The 19,692-nt window shown below is 40.3% G+C and overlaps 1 protein-coding gene across 6 annotated transcripts in view; it reads right to left on the bottom strand.

The window, feature by feature from the left end:
* The window catches only part of ULK4 (unc-51 like kinase 4), a 521,183-nt gene that overhangs the window by 371,283 nt on the left and 130,208 nt on the right, over nt 1-19,692 (bottom strand). For all 6 annotated transcript variants that reach the window (XR_013830122.1, XR_013830123.1, XM_079933605.1 and 3 more), the window contains 2 exons: nt 16,413-16,540; nt 1,065-1,198 (listed from right to left, as the gene is read on the bottom strand). Coding sequence is in view for 4 of the 6 variants with exons in the window: in XM_079933605.1 (XP_079789731.1) it covers nt 1,065-1,198; nt 16,413-16,540 (262 nt within the window). In the remaining 2 variants the exon portion in view is untranslated. The remainder of the gene's footprint in view (nt 1-1,064; nt 1,199-16,412; nt 16,541-19,692) is intronic.

Raw genomic sequence — 19,692 nt, 5'->3', positions numbered from 1 at the left:
AGTGAACAGATTATAGATCAGAATTTTTTAATAATAGAACAGGATGGTAGCTATATCAATTCCTAATACTTCTCATTGGATGGCAAGTCCAATAATAAATAAAACTTGTTTGTTGGATACCTGAATCCCTCATCTCCTAAGATAGGACGAGTCAGGTAATAAGAAACTCAACTATCAATTGACCAGCTCATGGCCTCTGGTTTGCAGATTTTAGAAAGGTTACAATCCAAATAAATTTTGAAATGCTCTATTTTCAGTCATTAACAGGCAAAAATCTCCCACAGTCTTAGTAAGGAGCAAAAAGTTACTGTCAAATCAGCCATGAAGATATTTTCATTACTTTGATTTAATATTCTGAATTTCTGCATCTAAATATCTTTTACCGTAATGGGTTGGGTCAAATTTAACATTTTAAACATTTCTGGTTTATAGCTACATCTGCTGGAAAAGCATGGAATGAGATTTAAACTAAACGTACGTGTACGCATTCCTTAGATTATTTTCATGTCTGTAAATAACAGTGGGATAACCAATTTTGCTAGCTGTAATAAACATCCTTTGCAAATCATTATTACTTTCATCTTTTATTCAGATCAAAGAAAATTTCAAACGTTGAACTTTAATATCAAAATTCTCTAATATTAAATGTTAATGCCTATGCATTTAAAATTTTTTTAACAAAAAATAAATTTGTGGCTATAACCTGAAGGAAAAAGCTTTTCTTCAGAATTATGCAGAGAGAAATCTTGAGAAAAGTTACCTAAAATGATAGCCTAAGTCCAATTTTAACCAATTAAAACGCTTTCCTTCTATTTTCCAAAACTGCTAGATGACACTCAATGTAACCGTTAGCCTGCTCATTGCCTCATTCATGTCACTGATACAAAATAATTATGAAAACAGATAAGGCACATTCAAATTTTGAAACTCCACATTCAAGACAAAGCGTCATTGCACTCGCCTGAAAAAAAAAACCCGGCAAGAACAAAAAAAGAAGGGATGCCTAAATGCCAAGTCGCAGAAAGGTAAGCAGCAAGGGGCCTGAGGACGAGGCTCCAATTTACCCAGGATTCGTGGCAGTTCCTGCACGATGTGACAGGTGAGCAGGTCCAGGCATTTGGACAGGTACTCATTGCCGCTTTGCTGTTCCTTGCCTGGAGTGGTCTTTCTGCTGTCTCTCTCGATGTACATCACCAGTCTACACACAGCAAAATGCAAAAGATTACCTCTCATGATAAAACAGTTGATAGCACCTGCCCGAACATGCCACCAAGGCAAGTGTTTCCAGGGGGCACAGTCCCCATCTTGTTGACATTTAGATTTGGAGCAACTTGTCAAGCACAGTCTATTTTTGCCTTCGAAAAATCGAAACATTCATGCAGAGAGAAAATAAGGCAACTTTGAACCTCTCTGCCAATGTATTACAAAACAATGCCCTGACTTCATTTGCCTCCGGCCCATGAAAGGAAACCACATTCTTCAGATGACAGATGAAAGGCAAACAAAAGCGACTGGAGAGAAGAGGGCTTTGGTGTTCTGAAGATTCAACGTAGAACCACAAGTTGTCTGCACTTGTGTTGGTCATCAGTCTTAAACTTGCTCTGAACCCCAGGCAAGTCACATAAATTCCAGTTCTTTCATTAAATGGTGTATATAAATCCAAAGAAAAAGTTTCATTTCAGCACTGGGTGATATAGATAGCAGACACTATTTGAACATCTGGATTTCACGTGCCCTTTTGTCCACTGGTTTTATGAAATCTGTCTCAATAAACTTATTTCTTCTTCAAACAATTGGCATTTATTAAATATTAATCTCTGAACCAACTGCCTCCAATCCAGAGCTAGGGGACATACTGAACCATCAGTCTGGTTACTTAGGGTATTGTTGAAAAGTTTTAGGCCCACATTTCCTTCCCTTTGCTGGACCCACTCACCAAGTTCCTAGTCCCCGAAACCCTAAAAGGCAATGAGTCCCCTGACTTCAAAGGCCCCTTTACAGCAATCTCCCTTGCTGGACTCCCTTGCCATTATCCATCTCTCCAGCTCTGTTGCAATCACTCATCCCATCCAACTTCTACTTCTCAGAACTTCCAAAAATTCCCACTATAAACCGGAAAGGGGTGGTTCTGGACACAATACACATACGTAACGTACACTGAAATCTTAACACTTAGCATTTACGTGGTTCTCTTAGTAGATTTATGCAGCCTTTTGCCTTCCTGCTTATTATTTTTTGGAGCCCTATTAGTAAAACACCTGGGAATGAAACCAAATCAGAAGTTTGGTTAGTTGACACCCGTTCCATCAGCCCAGCTAAGGAGCGGGACCAGAAAATACCATCTTCCTTTTCGGTTCCCCAAGATGGGTCGCGATATCTCCCTGCCCAGTCTCGCCATCTGCTGAACAGCTTTTCCAACATTAAAGATTCCGGCATTTAACTGCATCCCCTCCAAGCTAAGTATTACAAACATGCCCTCTGACCATAATCTGCTCTTATTCCTACTTGCACGATCTTCCACTGTGACAGTTCTTCAGCCTGCTGGGAACTTCCACTAATTAAATCCATGACATCTTCTCCCAGTCCATCAGCACTTCTTCACTTACACTCTTGCCCTCTTTCTTTTCTTTGCACCCATGTAGCCAAATGATTTGGATGAATCCAATGATCTATATACTTTCTGTACATCTGCAGAGAGGCTGCTCAAGTTAAATATGGGGCAGATTCACTCTATTGTAAATGCATGTCACCAATACTCAGCGGCACTGGACAGTACCAGCGACCCAACTACATTTCGCTGGTCGACTTATTCAGTCTAGCTTCAAATTTTTCTTCTCTTTATACCCTGAAATCTCCATCCTCTCATGAGACTCTCAGTGAGTGCTTTTGCCTCCTACTGTAGAGAGAAAATAGAGAGCATCATGAAAAAAACTCTTCTTCCTAATTCTCAGTATACTGTGCGTCCTATCCTAGGCTCCGTTCCTCCCATCACAACCGCAGACCTCTCTCTCCTTCCAACTGTGCTTTGGATCACATTCCCTTCCACTTTCTCAGAACCTTAAAACTGCCAATTACTCGTTTTCTGCTTTTATATATTCACTCTCTCCCATTTAACAAAACGCTTTTCACATCCTTCTACAAACTGCCCCGTTGCCTCTCTCTTCCCTTTCTCGGTAAAACCTCTTAAAAGAGAAATCTACACCTTGTATCTCCATTTTTCCTCCTAACTTCCTCAACCCACCACAATCTGCTCTCACTCCCATCACTTGCTCTGAGGTCACCAACAACCTCCATGACATCAAAGCCAATGGACACCTGTCTGCCTTCACCTGTCTGAACAATTCAGCAGGGTTCAATACACCTGCCACTCCTGCTTGTCTATACATCATGACAGCATACAGTTCTAGTTTCCTTCTCTGTGTCTTTTGTTGGTTCATGCTCCTAAATGCTCAAACCTATCAAAACTCAGTTCTGGGTCCACTACTCTTTCCTTTGTACCCATCTCACGCAGGTCATCTCATCCCCACCCATGATTTAATTTACCACCTATCTACACAGACATTTTCCAGTCACCTATGTACAGCCCAAACCTGGTGTCTCAAGCTACAGACCTGTACATTCAACTGCTGACTTGACTTGACATCTGCTTTTGCTTGTCTCAAAGGCATTCCTAACGCTACAGATCCCCAAAAAACACCATTATCATCCCAACAAAACTGGTTGTCTTTCAGAATATAATATTCCACCATACAGCGCCACTCTCTACCAGCCAGACACCCAGGAGTCATCCTTCTCACCTCCCTTTCTCTCACTTCCCACACCAAGTCAATCATTAAATACTCCTTAAACCATTACACTTTTCCACTCCTCACCAAATGCAAGCTTCCAAATTCCCTTCTCCTTCTTCTCCCACCAGAGCCTCCTAGTTGGCCTACCTACTTCTACTCTAACCCTTACACACCTTACATCTAAACTGATCTTGTCCACCACCTTGCTCCCATGTTTAAAACCCTTCAGTGGAACCCCACTCTTCTTAACATGGGAGTTCTTAACACTCCTTATCATAACTTACAACACTCTCAACTATCTCTCCAGCTTCCACTTGCTTTCTCTCCCCGGCAGTCATACTGTTCTTCTTACAGTCCCTCAAACTCAATACCTCCCCCAGCAACAAGGTACTGCCTCTCTGCCTGCATGGCTTTTCTCTCCGCTCCTTGCCAGTGAACTCCTATACATATTTCATAATTCACTGCAGTTTTCACCGACTTCTTAAATTAAACCTATGACATTGTCTCATAGCATTAAGGCCCTTACCCAACTGCAATTTCTTGATATATTTGTTATTATCTGATAATGTTTGTCTTTCCAGTAAATTTAAAAATAGCCAAGGGCAAGGACTGTATCTGATTTTTCTCACCACAACATCATTGCACTTATGGGCATAGTTCCTGACACAAAATAAGGGCTCAATAAACATCAGCTGAATAGATACATATGGCTGTTGAGATTGCTGTAAGACTTTACCTAGTTCTCTACATCAATTCCTTGGTCCTTATTTCCCCCAAGGCCTTTTTCTTAATTCTACTGTTTGATTAGACTGCTGGATCACATAAGAAGTAAAAAAAATCTTCTGCTTAGGAAAAGGTACCATGAGCAAAACCAAGAGACAAATAAGTTGGGGAAAACTATGTCCCCCATTTGGTCATCAATAGATAAATGGATAAAAAAAGATGTGGTGTATACATGCAATGGAATTATCATTGCTTTGCAACACAAGGATGGAACTTAAGGACATTATGCTAGGTTAAAATAAGCCAGACAGAGAAAGATAAACACTGCATGGTATTCCTTATATGTGGAATCTAAAAAAAAAGTCAAACTCATAGAAAACTAAGAATAGAAAAGTGGTTGCCAGGGATTGGGGTAAATAGTGAGAAGCTGGTATAAGGGTACAAAACTTTAAGCTACAAGATGAATAAGGTCTGAGGGTCTAACGTAAAACCTGGTGACTATAATTGAGAACACTGTATTATACGGTTCAAATTTGCTAAGAGTAAAACTTAAATGTTCTCACCAAACACAGAAACAGAAAATATGTGAAGTGACGGATGTGTTACCTAGATGGGAGGATCCTTCCACAACGTATGTATATATCAAAGCACCACGATGTACACTTTAAGTATCTTATAATTCTATATGTCAATTATATCTCAATAAAGCTAAAAAATTTTTAAGACAAATTGGGAAAAAACATTTCCAATTCCTATTAAAATACTTGTATACATATGACACACAGCAAAAATCTGAGGTGGAAACTGTCCAGCAAAAGGGGACTGGTTAAATAAAATACAGTCCACCATTACAATGTAGCTACCAATAAAATGAGCAAGCATACATATATTTTGGGAAAAAACACAAGGTACGTTAAGTAAAACAAGCAAAGTTCAAAATAGCATGCTTTTGTGTAACAAGAGAGGAATATAATCTATACTCACTTTTGCTTGGATTTAAAAAAAATTCTGGAAGGATGAATAAACAAGTAATAATAATGCTTTATTTCGTATGGTGGTAATCTGGGGCTGTGGAGCATGAGGTGTAATTTCTTACTTTTTGAATTTTTCTGGATTATGAACCATGAGTAGGAGTTACCTATTCAAAACTTAAGTTAAAATGTTTTGAAAACATGAAGTAGTATCATTGCTCTACACAGCCAATTTTTTAAAAATATTTTTAGGTGATGTAATGCTCAATTACACAGGATACGCTACCAGGTGATAAATGCTGTGTGCCCAGCAAACAGACTACCACTTTCTGTAAGAGCTATAGACCTCCATCTTCTCACTGTGCCAAGAGTCAGGCTGACTTTAAAAAAGAGGTAAATCAACAGCAATACCACACCAGTACTCCAAAACTTTATTACGGCCTGTGCCCCATTATGATTTCTAGGTTATTTTTCTCCTTTCCTTCAGTAGGGTCATTCTTTTAACTTGATAATATTGACAGAGATTTCAACAAATCTGGCTATAATTCCCAGCCCTAGCACTTTCTAACAGCGTGATCTTGAACAAATCTCTTAAGCTCACACAGGCTCTGGGTGCGCAGGCCTGGCAGCCATGGCTCATGGGCCTAGCTGCTCCACGGCATGCAGGATCCTCCCGGACCGGGGCACGAATCCGTGTCCCCTGCATCCACAGGCGGACTCTCAACCACTGCGCCACCAGAGAAGCCCAAATTTCTTAAGCTCTTTAAAGCTTCAGTTTTCTAATTATAAATGGGATGAACTTATTTACAAAACAGAAACAGACTCACAGACATAGAAAACAAACTTACAGCTACCAAAGGGGGAAGGGGAGAGAGGGATAAATTGAGAGTATGGGATTAACAGATACACACTACTATGTATAAAACAGATAAACAACAAGGACTCACTGTGTAGCAGAGGGAACTATATTCAGTATCTTATAATAAACTACAGCAGAATTGAAAAAATATAGATATACATATATATGTCTAACTCACTTTGCTGTACACCTGAAACTAACACAATACTGTAAATCAACTATACTTCAATTAAAAAAAAAGAAATGGAACCTCAAATGTCCCACTTCACAACACTGCCAAATGGTTTCCCAAAATGGTTGTCCCAATTACTCCCACCAGCAGCGTACAAGTCCCCCTGAGCAACCACCTCACCAATATCTAGTAGTATCCAATTTTTACTCATTTATATCTTGTGGTGTTAATGTGAACTTTAGTAATTATTAATATGGTAAGCATATTCTGTTACTTCTTTGTTGTTCATATTTTCTCTTTTCTGCAATACCTGTTCCGGTCTTTTGCACATTCTCCCACAGGTTATTGATCTTTTGTTATTGACTTGGAGGCATTATTTATATGATCCAGAACTGTCCCTCTTCCCCTTCCTTTTTTTTTTTCTTCTTTCTCTTTCTTCTCCTTTGAGTGTCTTTCACACAGAAGTCTTCAATCCACTGGAAACCGATTCATCATATGGATTTCAGAAGAAAGCTAATTCCACTGTTTTTCCAAGTAGATAACCACTTGCCCTGGTACCATGCATTGAAAAGATACTTCTAAAAACTAAGGGTGAAGGAAAAGGAGCAAAAGTACAAATATTTGGCAAAATCTGATTAAAAAGTGTTTGATGTTTAGATTACCTCCTCTACCCAGTGAATCTAGGTGACTACTGCCAGACTTGCACACAGGTGGAAGTCTGGAGATGTATTCTCTAAAGAAAGTCAAACAGAAAGTTTCTAGACTAGGAGAAAGCAAACCAAGTCAAAGAGGGAGCCACCAGGGGAATTCCCCGTCAGTCCAGTGGTTAAGACTCTGTGTTTTCATTGCCGAGGGCACAGGTTCAATCCCTGGTAGAGGAACTAAGATTCCACAAGCCACATGGCACAGCCAAAAAAAAAAGGAGGTGGCCACCAAACAAAACCAGGAGACTAGGTGAATTTCTGCACAACGAATACTAGAACTTCCAGCCACCTTCCCCAGGGTGGCTCCCCAGACCCAGGCAGCCAGGTCCCTGCCCTCCAGGCTGACACCTCCAATGCACTTCGGTGAAACTAACTGGCCCAAGAGAAACACCCTAGAGATATTGATGCTAAAGTTCATGTCAGAATGCCCATAGAGATGATCTTGGTGTGAAGTTCAAAGTCAACAAAATCCGCCCATGCGTTGAGTACTTCTAGAACAGGTTGGCATTCCCTCAACTCTTCAACCACCAGACTAAATATTACCAGTTATCTGAGAGCATGCCTTCTTTGTTTGACATTATATTTGCAGATCTTCATCTACATTCTTTTTCCTTGCTGTGTGGTATTCCAGTGTGTGAATATACCACGGTTTATTCATTTTACTGTTGATGGACATTGGGGCTATTTCAATTAATGAATATGGCCAAGCACTTCTTATGCTGAATGCATGGAAACATTTCTGTTGGATATATATTCGGAAGTGAAATTGCCGGATCATAAGGTATGCCTAGCTTCAGATTAATAGGCATTGCTGATGATCAGTTTTCCAAAGTGATTAAGTCTATTTACACTGCAATAGGCAGGTATAAGAATTTCAGTTGCTCTATACCCTTGCCACAATTCTGCATTATCAGGCTTTTTAATTATAGCCATGCTTCGGGACATCCATTGGTATTTCATTGTGACCAAAGTGCATTTTCCTGATGATTATTAACATATCTTTTCAGGTATTAATTGGCCATTCAAAGAAAACCAATTCTGTAAAGTTCCTGTTCAAGTCTATGCTCAGTTTTCTATTGGGTTATCTGCCCTTCAGTTGTTTATATATTTTAGTTAAGAGCCCATGTCGATTATGTGTATAGCAGATACTTTTCCCTATTCTATGGCTTCTCTTGTTACTTTCTTAGTGATGCATTCTGATGAACAGAAGCTCTTAATTTTAAGGCAATCCAATTTATCAGTACTTTCCTTTATGACAGTGCTCTTGTGCCCTGCTAAAAACTCTTGGTCTACTCCAAGGTAATGAAGAAATGTTCATGTGTCTGATCTACTGGAAATTCTATTGTTTTATCTTTTTACATTTCAATGTGCAATCTACATGAATTAACTCCTTTGTACAGTGTAATTTAGAGATAAAGGGTTTTTTTATATTGATGCCAAAATGATCCAGCACCATTTATTGTTAAAAACCATCATTTCCCCACTGTTTTCTTCTATGTCTCTTCTGCTCTTCTCCATATTTTCCATCCTTTTGTCACTCTCCATTGATCCCAGATGATTTGAGTACAGTATATTAATTCTCTATTCAGCTGTGTCTAATCTGCAGTTAACCCAATCCACTGAGTTCTTCCTCTCAGTTACTGAACATCCACTTTGTTTGTCTTTATAGTTCTAATTGTCTACTGAAATTCTCCATCTTCCAAATTCTTTGAGTATACTGATCGTAGTTATTTTAAGGTCTATATCTGATTAACTCCATTGTAACCCCTGGGGATACTGTAGTTTATCTCATTTGGTTTTTGTATCATATCATCTTATCTTCTCATACGCCTGATTACTTGCTGATGAGTGTTAGACTCTATCCACACAGTCTGTGAACAGTGGAAGGATATTTTGAGGCCTAGGGTTAGACTTCCCGAGACAGGATTTACATACAATCCTGGATCACCTTAACCCAACCAGAGATTGAGATGATTCAAAAGTGGTTCTTTCCCTATGCCTGGAAATCCTCCATATAAATAACAGGGTTGCCAGAAACAGAGGGCAGGGAAAATGGAAATGTTTATCTTTTGGAAATCAGAGAATACAAAAGAAATCCCATCAAAGTTTACAGAGTATAAAAAGTAAATTCACACTTGTCTCTAAGGAATCAATTTTTTCTAAAATCCGTATTATCTATTACAAAATTTAATAATGTGCTACTTAATTACGACAGTATGAAATACCATTTCTTTAAGGCAAAAACTACTCACTTTTCAACCACTAGCACAGACTGTTAACACATAAGAAAATATCTATTACCTCTGCTGGGAGAAATAAAAGACTGAAGGGATCCATATAATATATTATAAATAATATATTTATAAATAATATAAAACTCACTCTAGAATGATGCTTCATTTCTTCATGCCCTCCCTGACGCCTTCACATTACAGGATGTGTTTACACAGGCTATAGTAGAATAAATTGACTATACTGACAGCGGAACATTAGTTAGTAAAAGAATTCACATTCTATGAAGGAAATAAGATGTGGAAACATTTGAGGGTAGTGTCCATAAACACTTCAAAATTGTTCTACGACGGAACTGCAAATGTTATTTCTTAGTGGTCTACAAGGGTATCAAGTTAAAAAGATAAACAATCTGAACAGTAATCCAAGTATTATTGAGATGGGGGGAGTCTGGCAGTGGAAGTGGACTTCGGGAACAGATTTGGTTCGTTTATGGCAACTTGAAGATTCCTCTCGGGCATGCCATTGAATATGTTAAGATAATATAAGGCTGGAGTGTAGAGAGGTCATACAGGTGCATATCAATAAATAGATGGTATTTGAAGCCACTGGATTAGGTGAAATCACATTAGGATAGCAATGTAAGAGAAACAGAGGGCCCAGGAAGATGCAGAAGAGGGAGAAGCAGCAAAGAAGAGACTGAGGTGGGACAAAAGCAAAGAATGTATGCTAACTTCCTACCATGAGCCCCGTAACTACAGAGGCAAATTCTGGTTCAAGTTGGCCAGCTGAACCCAAATATTATACTTCCCTTTTTTTTTTTCTTCACATTCCCAAAGGAGATTCACATTATCCCGGAAAACAGGAAATTGCACCATTCACAGCCAGAACCTTCAAAGAATTTCCTAAGGATGATGGTGCAGATATAAGTGCATTAAGGGAAGGCCCAAGCTCACATGAAGGAAAAACGTGCCTGGGAAGCAAGGAGAACCCCAGCAGAACCCTAAGCTCTGAATGGCAGGGGAACAAGTTTACACTTCGAAGCTGATACGAAGAGGTGAGTTTCTCAACGCTATGAACCATTTTTAAAGGAACTAGTATCAGCAAACGTGGAACAAAGGCCATGGTAACTAAGAGGAGAGGGATCACAGGGAGACTGAAGGAAAAAGCAAAGGAATGATGTCATGAAAGTGGCATTTGAGGAATATGAATCTGGTAATGGCACAGATAAATGATGAGAGAGGAAGTCAGCCGGGCGGGCAATTAGGAGTTACGAGTATGCAGGTGAACAGGAGAAACAGAAGGGAGCTCAAGAGCAGAGAAGAGCTGGCTGCCTGGAAATGGTGTGAACCGCAGACAAGACTCCACCAGTCTCTTACTGAGAGGATGGCACATTCACACGGTGAGAAATCAATTATACGGGGTTTAAACATGAAGAAGCCACACCCCCTGCTTTACCTTAATCCGGGTTCCTCCAGGACGCCCTCACCCCTGCCCCACCCCCACTCCTACCCCCCTGAGACATCCTCCCTCCCCTTCTGGTCCTACTGGGCTCGGTGCCCATCAATGGACTACTCCACTGTCTATTTCTACTGCAGATCTCCCCATGTGCAGTATGATGCTGACATGAGATGCAAACTGTGGCTAATCTATCCCATTTGGATTCACCCTGGACCACCTCACAAACAGGTCCTTGTTGAGACCATATACTATTCCAGAAAATCAAGACACCATGCTTGTCTTTGCTTCACTTCAATCTAAACCCATTTTTATCTCTCTACTGCACATCCTTTAACTTATAAGTGTATCTTCCCCCTTAAGGAAAAATTTGTAGTTTAAATATGGGATCTTGGGAGGGAGGGATAAATTTGGAATTAACAGATACAGACTACTATGTATAAAATAGATTAACAACAAGGACCTAATGCATAGTACAGGGAACTATATTCAATATCTTGTAATAACCTATAATGAAAAAGAATCTGAAAAAATATATATATGTATATATAAATGAATTACTTTGCTGTATACCTGAAACTTCGTAAATCAGCTCTACTTCAATAAATAAATAATAAAATAGTAATAAAAAAATAAATATGGGATCTTCAGCAAACTCATCATCCAACACTTCTGTCTGTAATGAAAGCTACTGTCTCTTGGGTTATGACGGTCAGGCTAGAGTCAGTTTGGGCCCAAATTCAAATTACACTGACACACCACATGTATGGACCTACTCCATGCTTATTTCTTCAGCTCCTAAATTTATAACTGGAATAGACATACTTGGCAACTAGCAGAATCCACACATCGGCCATCTGATCTGTGCAGTGAGGGCTATTATGGTAAAAAGGGACAAACAGAAGCCCCTGGCATGTCCCCTCTCTAAAAAAAGATAGTAACCCATAACCATAGAAAACCAAATCATAGGAATGGATACCAACATCAAAAACTTGAAAGGCACGGGGATGATAAAATCTACCCTATCCCCGTTCGCCTGTCTGGTCTGTGAAGAATCTTAGAAAATGACTGCATGGATTATCCAAAATATAAACAGGTTGTGATTCCAACTGCAGCTGCAGTTTCAGGTTTGGTACCTCTACTGGAGCAAATCAACATCGCCCTGACGTGGTACTCGCTACCGACCTGGCAAAGGCTTTGCTCTACGTATGCATCTGGAAGAACCGCCAGCACGTGTTTGCTTCTTACTCGGGGCAAACAGTAAAGTTCACTGCCTTGCCTTTGAGCTATGCTGACGATCCTGCTCTTGGCCATCAAAACAGTCCGCAAAGATCCACATCCTCTTGATGGCCCACCAACATCACACCTGTACTTGCACACTAGCACTTTGATGACATGAGGCTGACTGGATCTGAGAAACAGGGAGCAGCAAGCACTTTAGCTGGCTTAGTAAAACATGTGAGAGACAGATAAACCCCATAAAAATCCATGGTCTGCTAGTCCTCAATGAAGTTCCTAGGGCTCAGTGGTCTACAGCATGTTGGGCTATCCCTCCAGGTCAAAGACAAGTTATTGCGTCTTCTACTGATTATGACCCAAAAAGTGGGCTCTGTGAACTTAGGAGGCAATACATACATACCACCTTTGAATGTGTCCCTCTGACTCATTATCTGAGAGATTCATAAATTTAATAGTTTTTAATGGAATTGGAGTGAATAAAGACTCTGCTGCAATTCCAACTTGCAGTGTAGCTGCTCTGCCGTATGCTGGGCCTTATGACCTAGCTTGTCTACTGATATTCTTGGTGCCTGGAAAATAGGGGTGATGCATGGAGCCCCAGGGAAGCATCAATAAGTGAATCACAACCCTGATCTTTGGGTCACTATATCCTGAAGATTTGTGTCCTCCCCAAAATGTACATTAGAATCCTAACACTCAATGTAAGGAAGGCTCGTCATCAACGATGGCCTAGATTCTGCCACTCCAGCCAACACGAGAAACCAGTGCTGAGCCCTCAGCCCGGCCCCATATCCTGGGGGCAACAGCCAGTCATCTAGCAACAGGTCGGTGTACAAAAGGGGCAGTAAACTCTCCTCGCTGGAATAGTTATACCCTGAATATGGACTCACTGTCCTTGCCACATGCTTCTGCCAGTGCCACTAAGTAGAGACTTAAGAAATACCTCATTTATCATCATGATAACCAATGTAACACTATATCTGATCAAGGAACTTATTAATAGCAAAAGAAATGTGTTAATACGCTCAAGCCCACTAAATCTGCTCATCAGTGAGTACGCCATCACCCAGAGGCACCTGGCTTGACTGAAAGGAGGAATGGCCGACTGCAAACTCAGTCGTGCTGCCAGCTGGGAAACAACACAACGAAAAACTGGGTCCTACCTTACAATAACAAGTGTATGCTTTGAACCAGTAAACAAAATATATGCTTTTGCCTTCCCCACAGTCAAAACACACAGGTCTGGTAATCAAGGGGTAGAAGTGGGAGTGACTGCCTCTCGGTATTATACCTAAGAGCCCACTCACAAGATGTTTACTTCCAGTCTCCATGACCCTGAGCTCTGCTGGAATGGGTCCAAGGAAGAAAGATTTCCACCAGAGGACATAGCAAAAATTCCATTTGGGGGGATGAAGAGGATTACTCTACTGATTAAGAGTGAGGGATTCATGATCACCAAGGGAATATTACGTTGCTGTCAAACAGTGCAGACTGGGGCTACCCAGGAGATTCTCTGAAGAGCCTCACGGTACTTCCACATCTAAAAGCTAAAGTTAACAAAAATCTAAGCAACCAAGAAAAGGCTGGTTCAGATCCTTCAGGTACTTGACATCCCCAGAAAAGTACGAATCTGTGATTCAAGTTTATTTGTAACAGTGGGACTTCTGAATCATAAGGATTCATGACACACATTTTTAAATGCCCTCAAAAAGGTAACCTCACCTACTGGCTAAAAGTTGCCCCTGTAACTGTACTTTGGATATAAGATAGTACTTTGGATATAAGACAGTGCAAGGTTTCTTCCCTTAATTTGCCATTATGATGGATAGAAACAGTATTTGGTTATCATTTTAATTTGCACTTCTCTGATTAGACTTGAAGCTGAATATCTTTATGAATCTTTGTTACAGTACACAGATTAACTCTGTGTTATATACGATGCAATAATTTACAGATTTTCTTACCATGAAATTTTATTTATGATTTGCGGGGGATATAAAAGTTTCTAAACTATATATAGCTAAACTATCACTATCTCCTTTCATGGTTTCTTTCAACCCTTTTCTGCTCAGAAAAGCTCTCCTTGCCCATATGTAAACATATTTTCTTCCAGCTGTTTACAGTTTCTTTCTCATATATAATTCTTTAATACATCTGGAATTGACTTTTGTATGGTATAAGCTGAGAAAACATTTTCCCACACAGTTAACCAATTATACAAAGTAAACGTTTCCTTTTTTAAAAAAAAATCTTTCTTTTAAGATCAAAGCAGATTTTTTCCCCACTGATTACCATATTAATAGCAATGCTATGGGGAAACAAACAAAAAAAAACCTCTAGGAAAACCTGATCCATCAGGAGGCATTGACATTGCAGGCTCACAGCAAACCTACACAATGAACTTACAAGACCATTCATCCCTCAAAGGGTTATCATTTCTAGAGACACACAAGACCCTATTTTATCTCCTGTCATTTTCAATATGAGTATGAAATCGTTTGGAGAAATAGGTGAACACTTGGGGGCTATTATATCATTTTTATCTAACCCTGACAGCTCAATTTCACTGCCTGTTGTACTAGATAGATTTGAGAGCTGACATCATAGAAACCGTGCTGAAATTTAATCCATAAAAGGCTGATGGCGATGATGGTAAACAGGAAAAAATATCTACATAATGTAGCAAAGGTTATCGTGGGCTCCTGATATGAGGTTTCAGTTCTCCGGCAGACAGGCAGCATCACGGTTAGCTCGGAAACACAGCTGTTAGTGGAGTTTCAAGGCACAGGTGTGGAAGGGAGAAGAGTTTGCTATACAAACTCATCACAGAGAATTTTAACATCTCGCTAACCTGAAGTCTGCCTCCCTTTCGCATACCTTTATATTCAACATTGCATTTTATATGCACACTAGTGTAATACCTGGGCTGCAAAGCAAAAAGGAACAAATACCAACCATTCTTCCATAGTCTGGACTGGCTACCTATGTGATTTTGAAAGTAATTTATATTAGTAATTTTAATCTACAAAGCCTAAACAAATCTGAGTTTTGACACACATATACCCCCATATCTCCTCCCTCTTGTGTCACCCTCCCACCCTCCCTATTCCACCCCTCTAGGTGGTCACAAAGCACCGAGCTGATCTCCCTGTGCTATGTGGCTGCTCCCCACTAGCTAGCTATTTTACATTTGGTAGTGTATACATGTCCATGCCACTCTCTCACTTCGTCCCAGCTTACCCTTCCCCCCACCCTGTGTCCTCAAGTCCATTCTCTACATCTGCGTCTTTATTCCTGTCCTGCTCCTAGGTTCTTCAGAACAATTTTTTTTTTTTTAGATTCCATATATATGTGTTAGCAATTTTGCTTCTTGACCCGTAAATCCTAAAACATTTACTCTCTGTTTCCAGAAGTTTTCTAGTTCCTAACCTAGATCCATCTCAGCAATTCTAGGATCTCCCCAGTATCCTACAACAAGTAAAAAGCCAGATCGAGAAATAGGCGATAAACCATATGTTCAAGAGCACGGACCAGACAGTTTCAAAAACGTTAATCGAGAAGCAACAAAGGATGAAGGGAGGGGCTTCCCTGGTGGCGCAGTGATTGAGTCCGCCTGCCGATGCAGAGGACACGGGTTCGTGCCCCGGTCCGGGAAGATCCCACATGCCGCGGAGCGGCTGGGCCCGTGAGCCATGGCCGCTGAGCCTGCGCGTCCGGAGCCTGTGCTCCGCAACAGGAGAGGCCACAACAGTGAGAGGCCCGTGTACCGCAAAAAAAAAAAAGGATGAAGGGAACCTGAGGTGCATCAGAACAGCTTCTCCTTTTAGAGGAAGGAGGTGAGACCCAGAGACAGTGAGAGATCTGCCTAGTTGAGAACCAGTCCATGTACTCCTGATCCTCGCCCTGCCTCTTCCTCCGCTTTTCTAGGCTGCTCCTCTGGGCTTTCGGCTACTCATTCCAGAAGCTCAAACAAATCAGAACTATGACCAAACCACCAGTCAAGACCGCCTTGCAAAAATGTAAACCAGAACCAACTTTAACACCCTGCCTTGGACTGTACTCAGATCTAGGAAACTCCAAGCACTTCCCAACATCTTGCTTCAGTGTTTCCAAGCTGAGGTGACAAGTGAAACATGAAACCCTTGGAAAAATCTAGGAAAAAAATTTTGAATACCAGGTACATAGGGGCCAGGAAATACTACTAATAAAACTAATAAACAGGGGTCAAATTGACGTCATTGGTGAAACTGTCAGAGAAAATCTTACCGTGCTTGACAGCTGAGCAGCAGCATCTCGTGGTTATGAATCAAAATATACAGAAGAACCAGGAAGGATTTTGCTCTGATGGATGTCGAGGGGCTGTCCAGTAAACGGATAATTGTAGAGACAAAATCCTGTGGGAGACGTTAGAATATTTTTTGAGAAAACACGAAATAAATAGAGCAGTCAACTCTGAGGGTCAATAGACTGTAATAACCAAACAGATAGCAGAAAATAAAATAATATCAGCTATTGCTTTTGCATTTTTAATTTGTGCTGCTCCCTATACCAAGTTATTAATATGTATGATCTCATTTAAACCTGAAAAGAAGTTATGAAGAGTTGATAATATTATCCTTATTTTAAAGAGGAAAAGGAATCTTGAAAATTTAAGCACTTTGCCCCAATTCACAAAATTGAATTCAAATCCAGGCCAGGCAGATGACAAAGCCTGCTTCTTAACCCCTCCATCACACGACTAGAAGCGTAGCAATAAATAACTAGAACTGAAAGTCACAACTGCATGGAGGCATCAACTTCTGAGCAAACCTGCACACACAGAGATCACGTCTCTAGTGTACACAGCTGAGGTCCTACAGACATAAAATAAAAACAACAGCCAGGGCTTCCCTGGTGGCGCAGTGGTTGAGAGTCCGCCTGCCGATGCAGGGGACACGGGTTCGTGCCCCGGTCCGGGAAGATCCCACATGCCGTGGAGCGGCTGGGCCCGTGAGCCATGGCCGCTGAGCCTGCGCTCCGCCACGGAAGGGGCCACAACAGTGAGAGGCCCACGTACAGCAAAAAAAAAAAAAAAAAAACAGCCAGTATGGGACACAAAAGAAAAACCTATATTTCTATAACATTCTTTAATTAAAGGTTTAATACAACACAGAGGAATAACTGTTGACGAGTGTTAGTGTCATTTTCTCTTCTAACAGACAGATTTGTACATCACTTCAGGTGCCTATTGATATGCAAAAAAAATGGAATACACACACACAGCGTTAATGAATGTTAAGCAGGCAGAAATATGGAATCGTATTGTTAGCAAGATGGCTACAGAGAGCAGGAACGTTAAGTTCCCTAGAGTCCTTGACAGAGGTAAGCACCTAGCAGTGACACTGTGTGTCCAACGTAGATGTAAAAAGCTCAATTTTTTGCCGAAGTTCTTTTACATTGAGTGCTATATTGTCAGGCAGGAAGAGCTTACACAGCCAGGTATATGCTTCTATTTAAGGATGGAGATATACCTATACATCTGTATAACTATTTATCTGTACCTCTGCATCAGGCTCACCTAGATCCTGAACCAAATAAACTAATTCATCAATTGGAGTAAAAAACAGAATCAACTCCAAGGTGCCTTTGAGTAATAGATCTGTTTCCACCTTTCCAGTCGACAGTAGAAAACCCATTTCCCCACAGTCAGCTCCCAAGTTCTAATTTATACACTGTGGTCCAAGGACCAAAACCACAAATCTGTTTCCCACATTAACATTGCTCCCACACATCCACGTGCCTAATTCCAAAACCATTCAAATACCCACTAGCCATGGACTTAAAAACAGTTCCAGATTACAGAAGACTAGAGAGTCATGATAACTGACTGCAATTCAAGATCTGGAAGTTTTATTTCACGTCAAAGAACATTACTGGGACAATTTCAAAATCTGAATACGGTCCAGATTAGCAATTTATGTTAAATAAATGTTAGCTTCTTGCTTTTTAAATTGATGGCTTATTTTTTAGGGAATATTCAGTGAAGTAATTAGAGGTAAAGGAGCATCAGGTCTGTGACCTCATCTCAAATGAATAGAAATACACACACACACACACAGACACTCACTCACATGGTAAAAGATAGAAACTATAAAGCAAATAAGGTAAAACGTTAACATCTGGTGAATGTGGGTACAGGATATAGTGCAATTCTTTGTATTGCACATCCAACACTAAACTTGGCACCTACCCTAAGCATGATAATCCTACTATGAAGGTCATCAATGAGCACCCTCCTTGACTCTTCCTTCCTCTCTTAGGTGTCCAACTGATACCCAATTTCTATGAGAACACCACTCACACTGTCATTGCCCTATTTCAATGTATCCTTATATCTTTCTTGAATTACTGTAGCAGGCTTTGTCTAACTTTGCTTTCTTCCACGTATTCTACAAGTTGCAGCCACAGTGATCTTCCATAAGAGCAAATACATTATTCGCCTATAAAATATCCTCAGCAGTTGCTAAAACCCTTGAGAGAAGCTAAAGTCCCTTATCACGGCATACAAGGTCCTTCATGATCTGGCTTGTTATTACCTTTCCAAAATCACTTATCATACTACCACTCCTCTCATATACTCCCAACAGTCACCATGAGGAAATAAACCAAGGAAGCGGAGAACACAGGAGAGAGGCAAAGGGAATCCCAGGATGATTCCAGGGTGATAGCTACTATAACCAGGTACAGAGGCTGCCTATTCATAACAGAGTTGGTCAGAAGGCTCCAGGAGAGATATCTTTAAGAAGAAAAAATTGACAGAATACCTGATGCATCTGAATGCAATTTGAAAACAAAAAGTGATGTTATAAAAGTTTGCTAAATGTTGATCTAACCAAAATTAATACACTGAGTCATGAGTGGTGGTTCTGTCCTACTTGAAAATAAGCCCTAGACAAATCTAAGATTTAAAAAATAAACACCAAATGATTAAAAGATCTAGAAGATGCCATGGAAGATACAGATACATATTTATGCATATTTAAAATCTCAGATTTGAGGGCTTCCCTGGTGGTGCAGTGGCTGAGAGTCTGCCTGCCGATGCAGGGGACACGGGTTTGTGCCCTGGTCCGGGAAGATCCCACATGCTGCGGAGCAGCTGGGCCCGTGAGCCATGGCTGCTGAGCCTGCGCGTCCAGAGCCTGTGCCCTGCAACGGGAGAGGCCACAACAGTGAGAGGCCCATGTATCGCAAAAATAAATAAATAAATAAAATCTCAGATTTGAGAAAATGTTCATAAATAATGTATTAGAAAGGAAGAAAGCAAGCATGAGAAATGTGAATACCAAAAAATGTTAAATTCTATATGGAGATAAAACACTATAAATGAACAAAAAAGAATTGCATAAACAAGGTAAGATAATTGTAGCACATTTTATGGATAAATTGCTAAATTTCTTGATATATAAATATCACTAACAACAACACAAAAAGAACTAAGGGAAATGAAAATAACTAAGAGCCCTAGAGACAACTGAAACCTCTGATCTCTTCTACATGGAACATTATC

Source organism: Stenella coeruleoalba (assembly GCF_951394435.1).
Source record: "Stenella coeruleoalba genome assembly, chromosome: 10".
In the NCBI taxonomy this organism is placed as follows: Eukaryota; Metazoa; Chordata; class Mammalia; order Artiodactyla; family Delphinidae; genus Stenella; species Stenella coeruleoalba.
The sequence above is the reverse complement of the archived record's forward strand: the minus strand, read 5'-3'. Positions and strand labels throughout refer to the sequence as shown.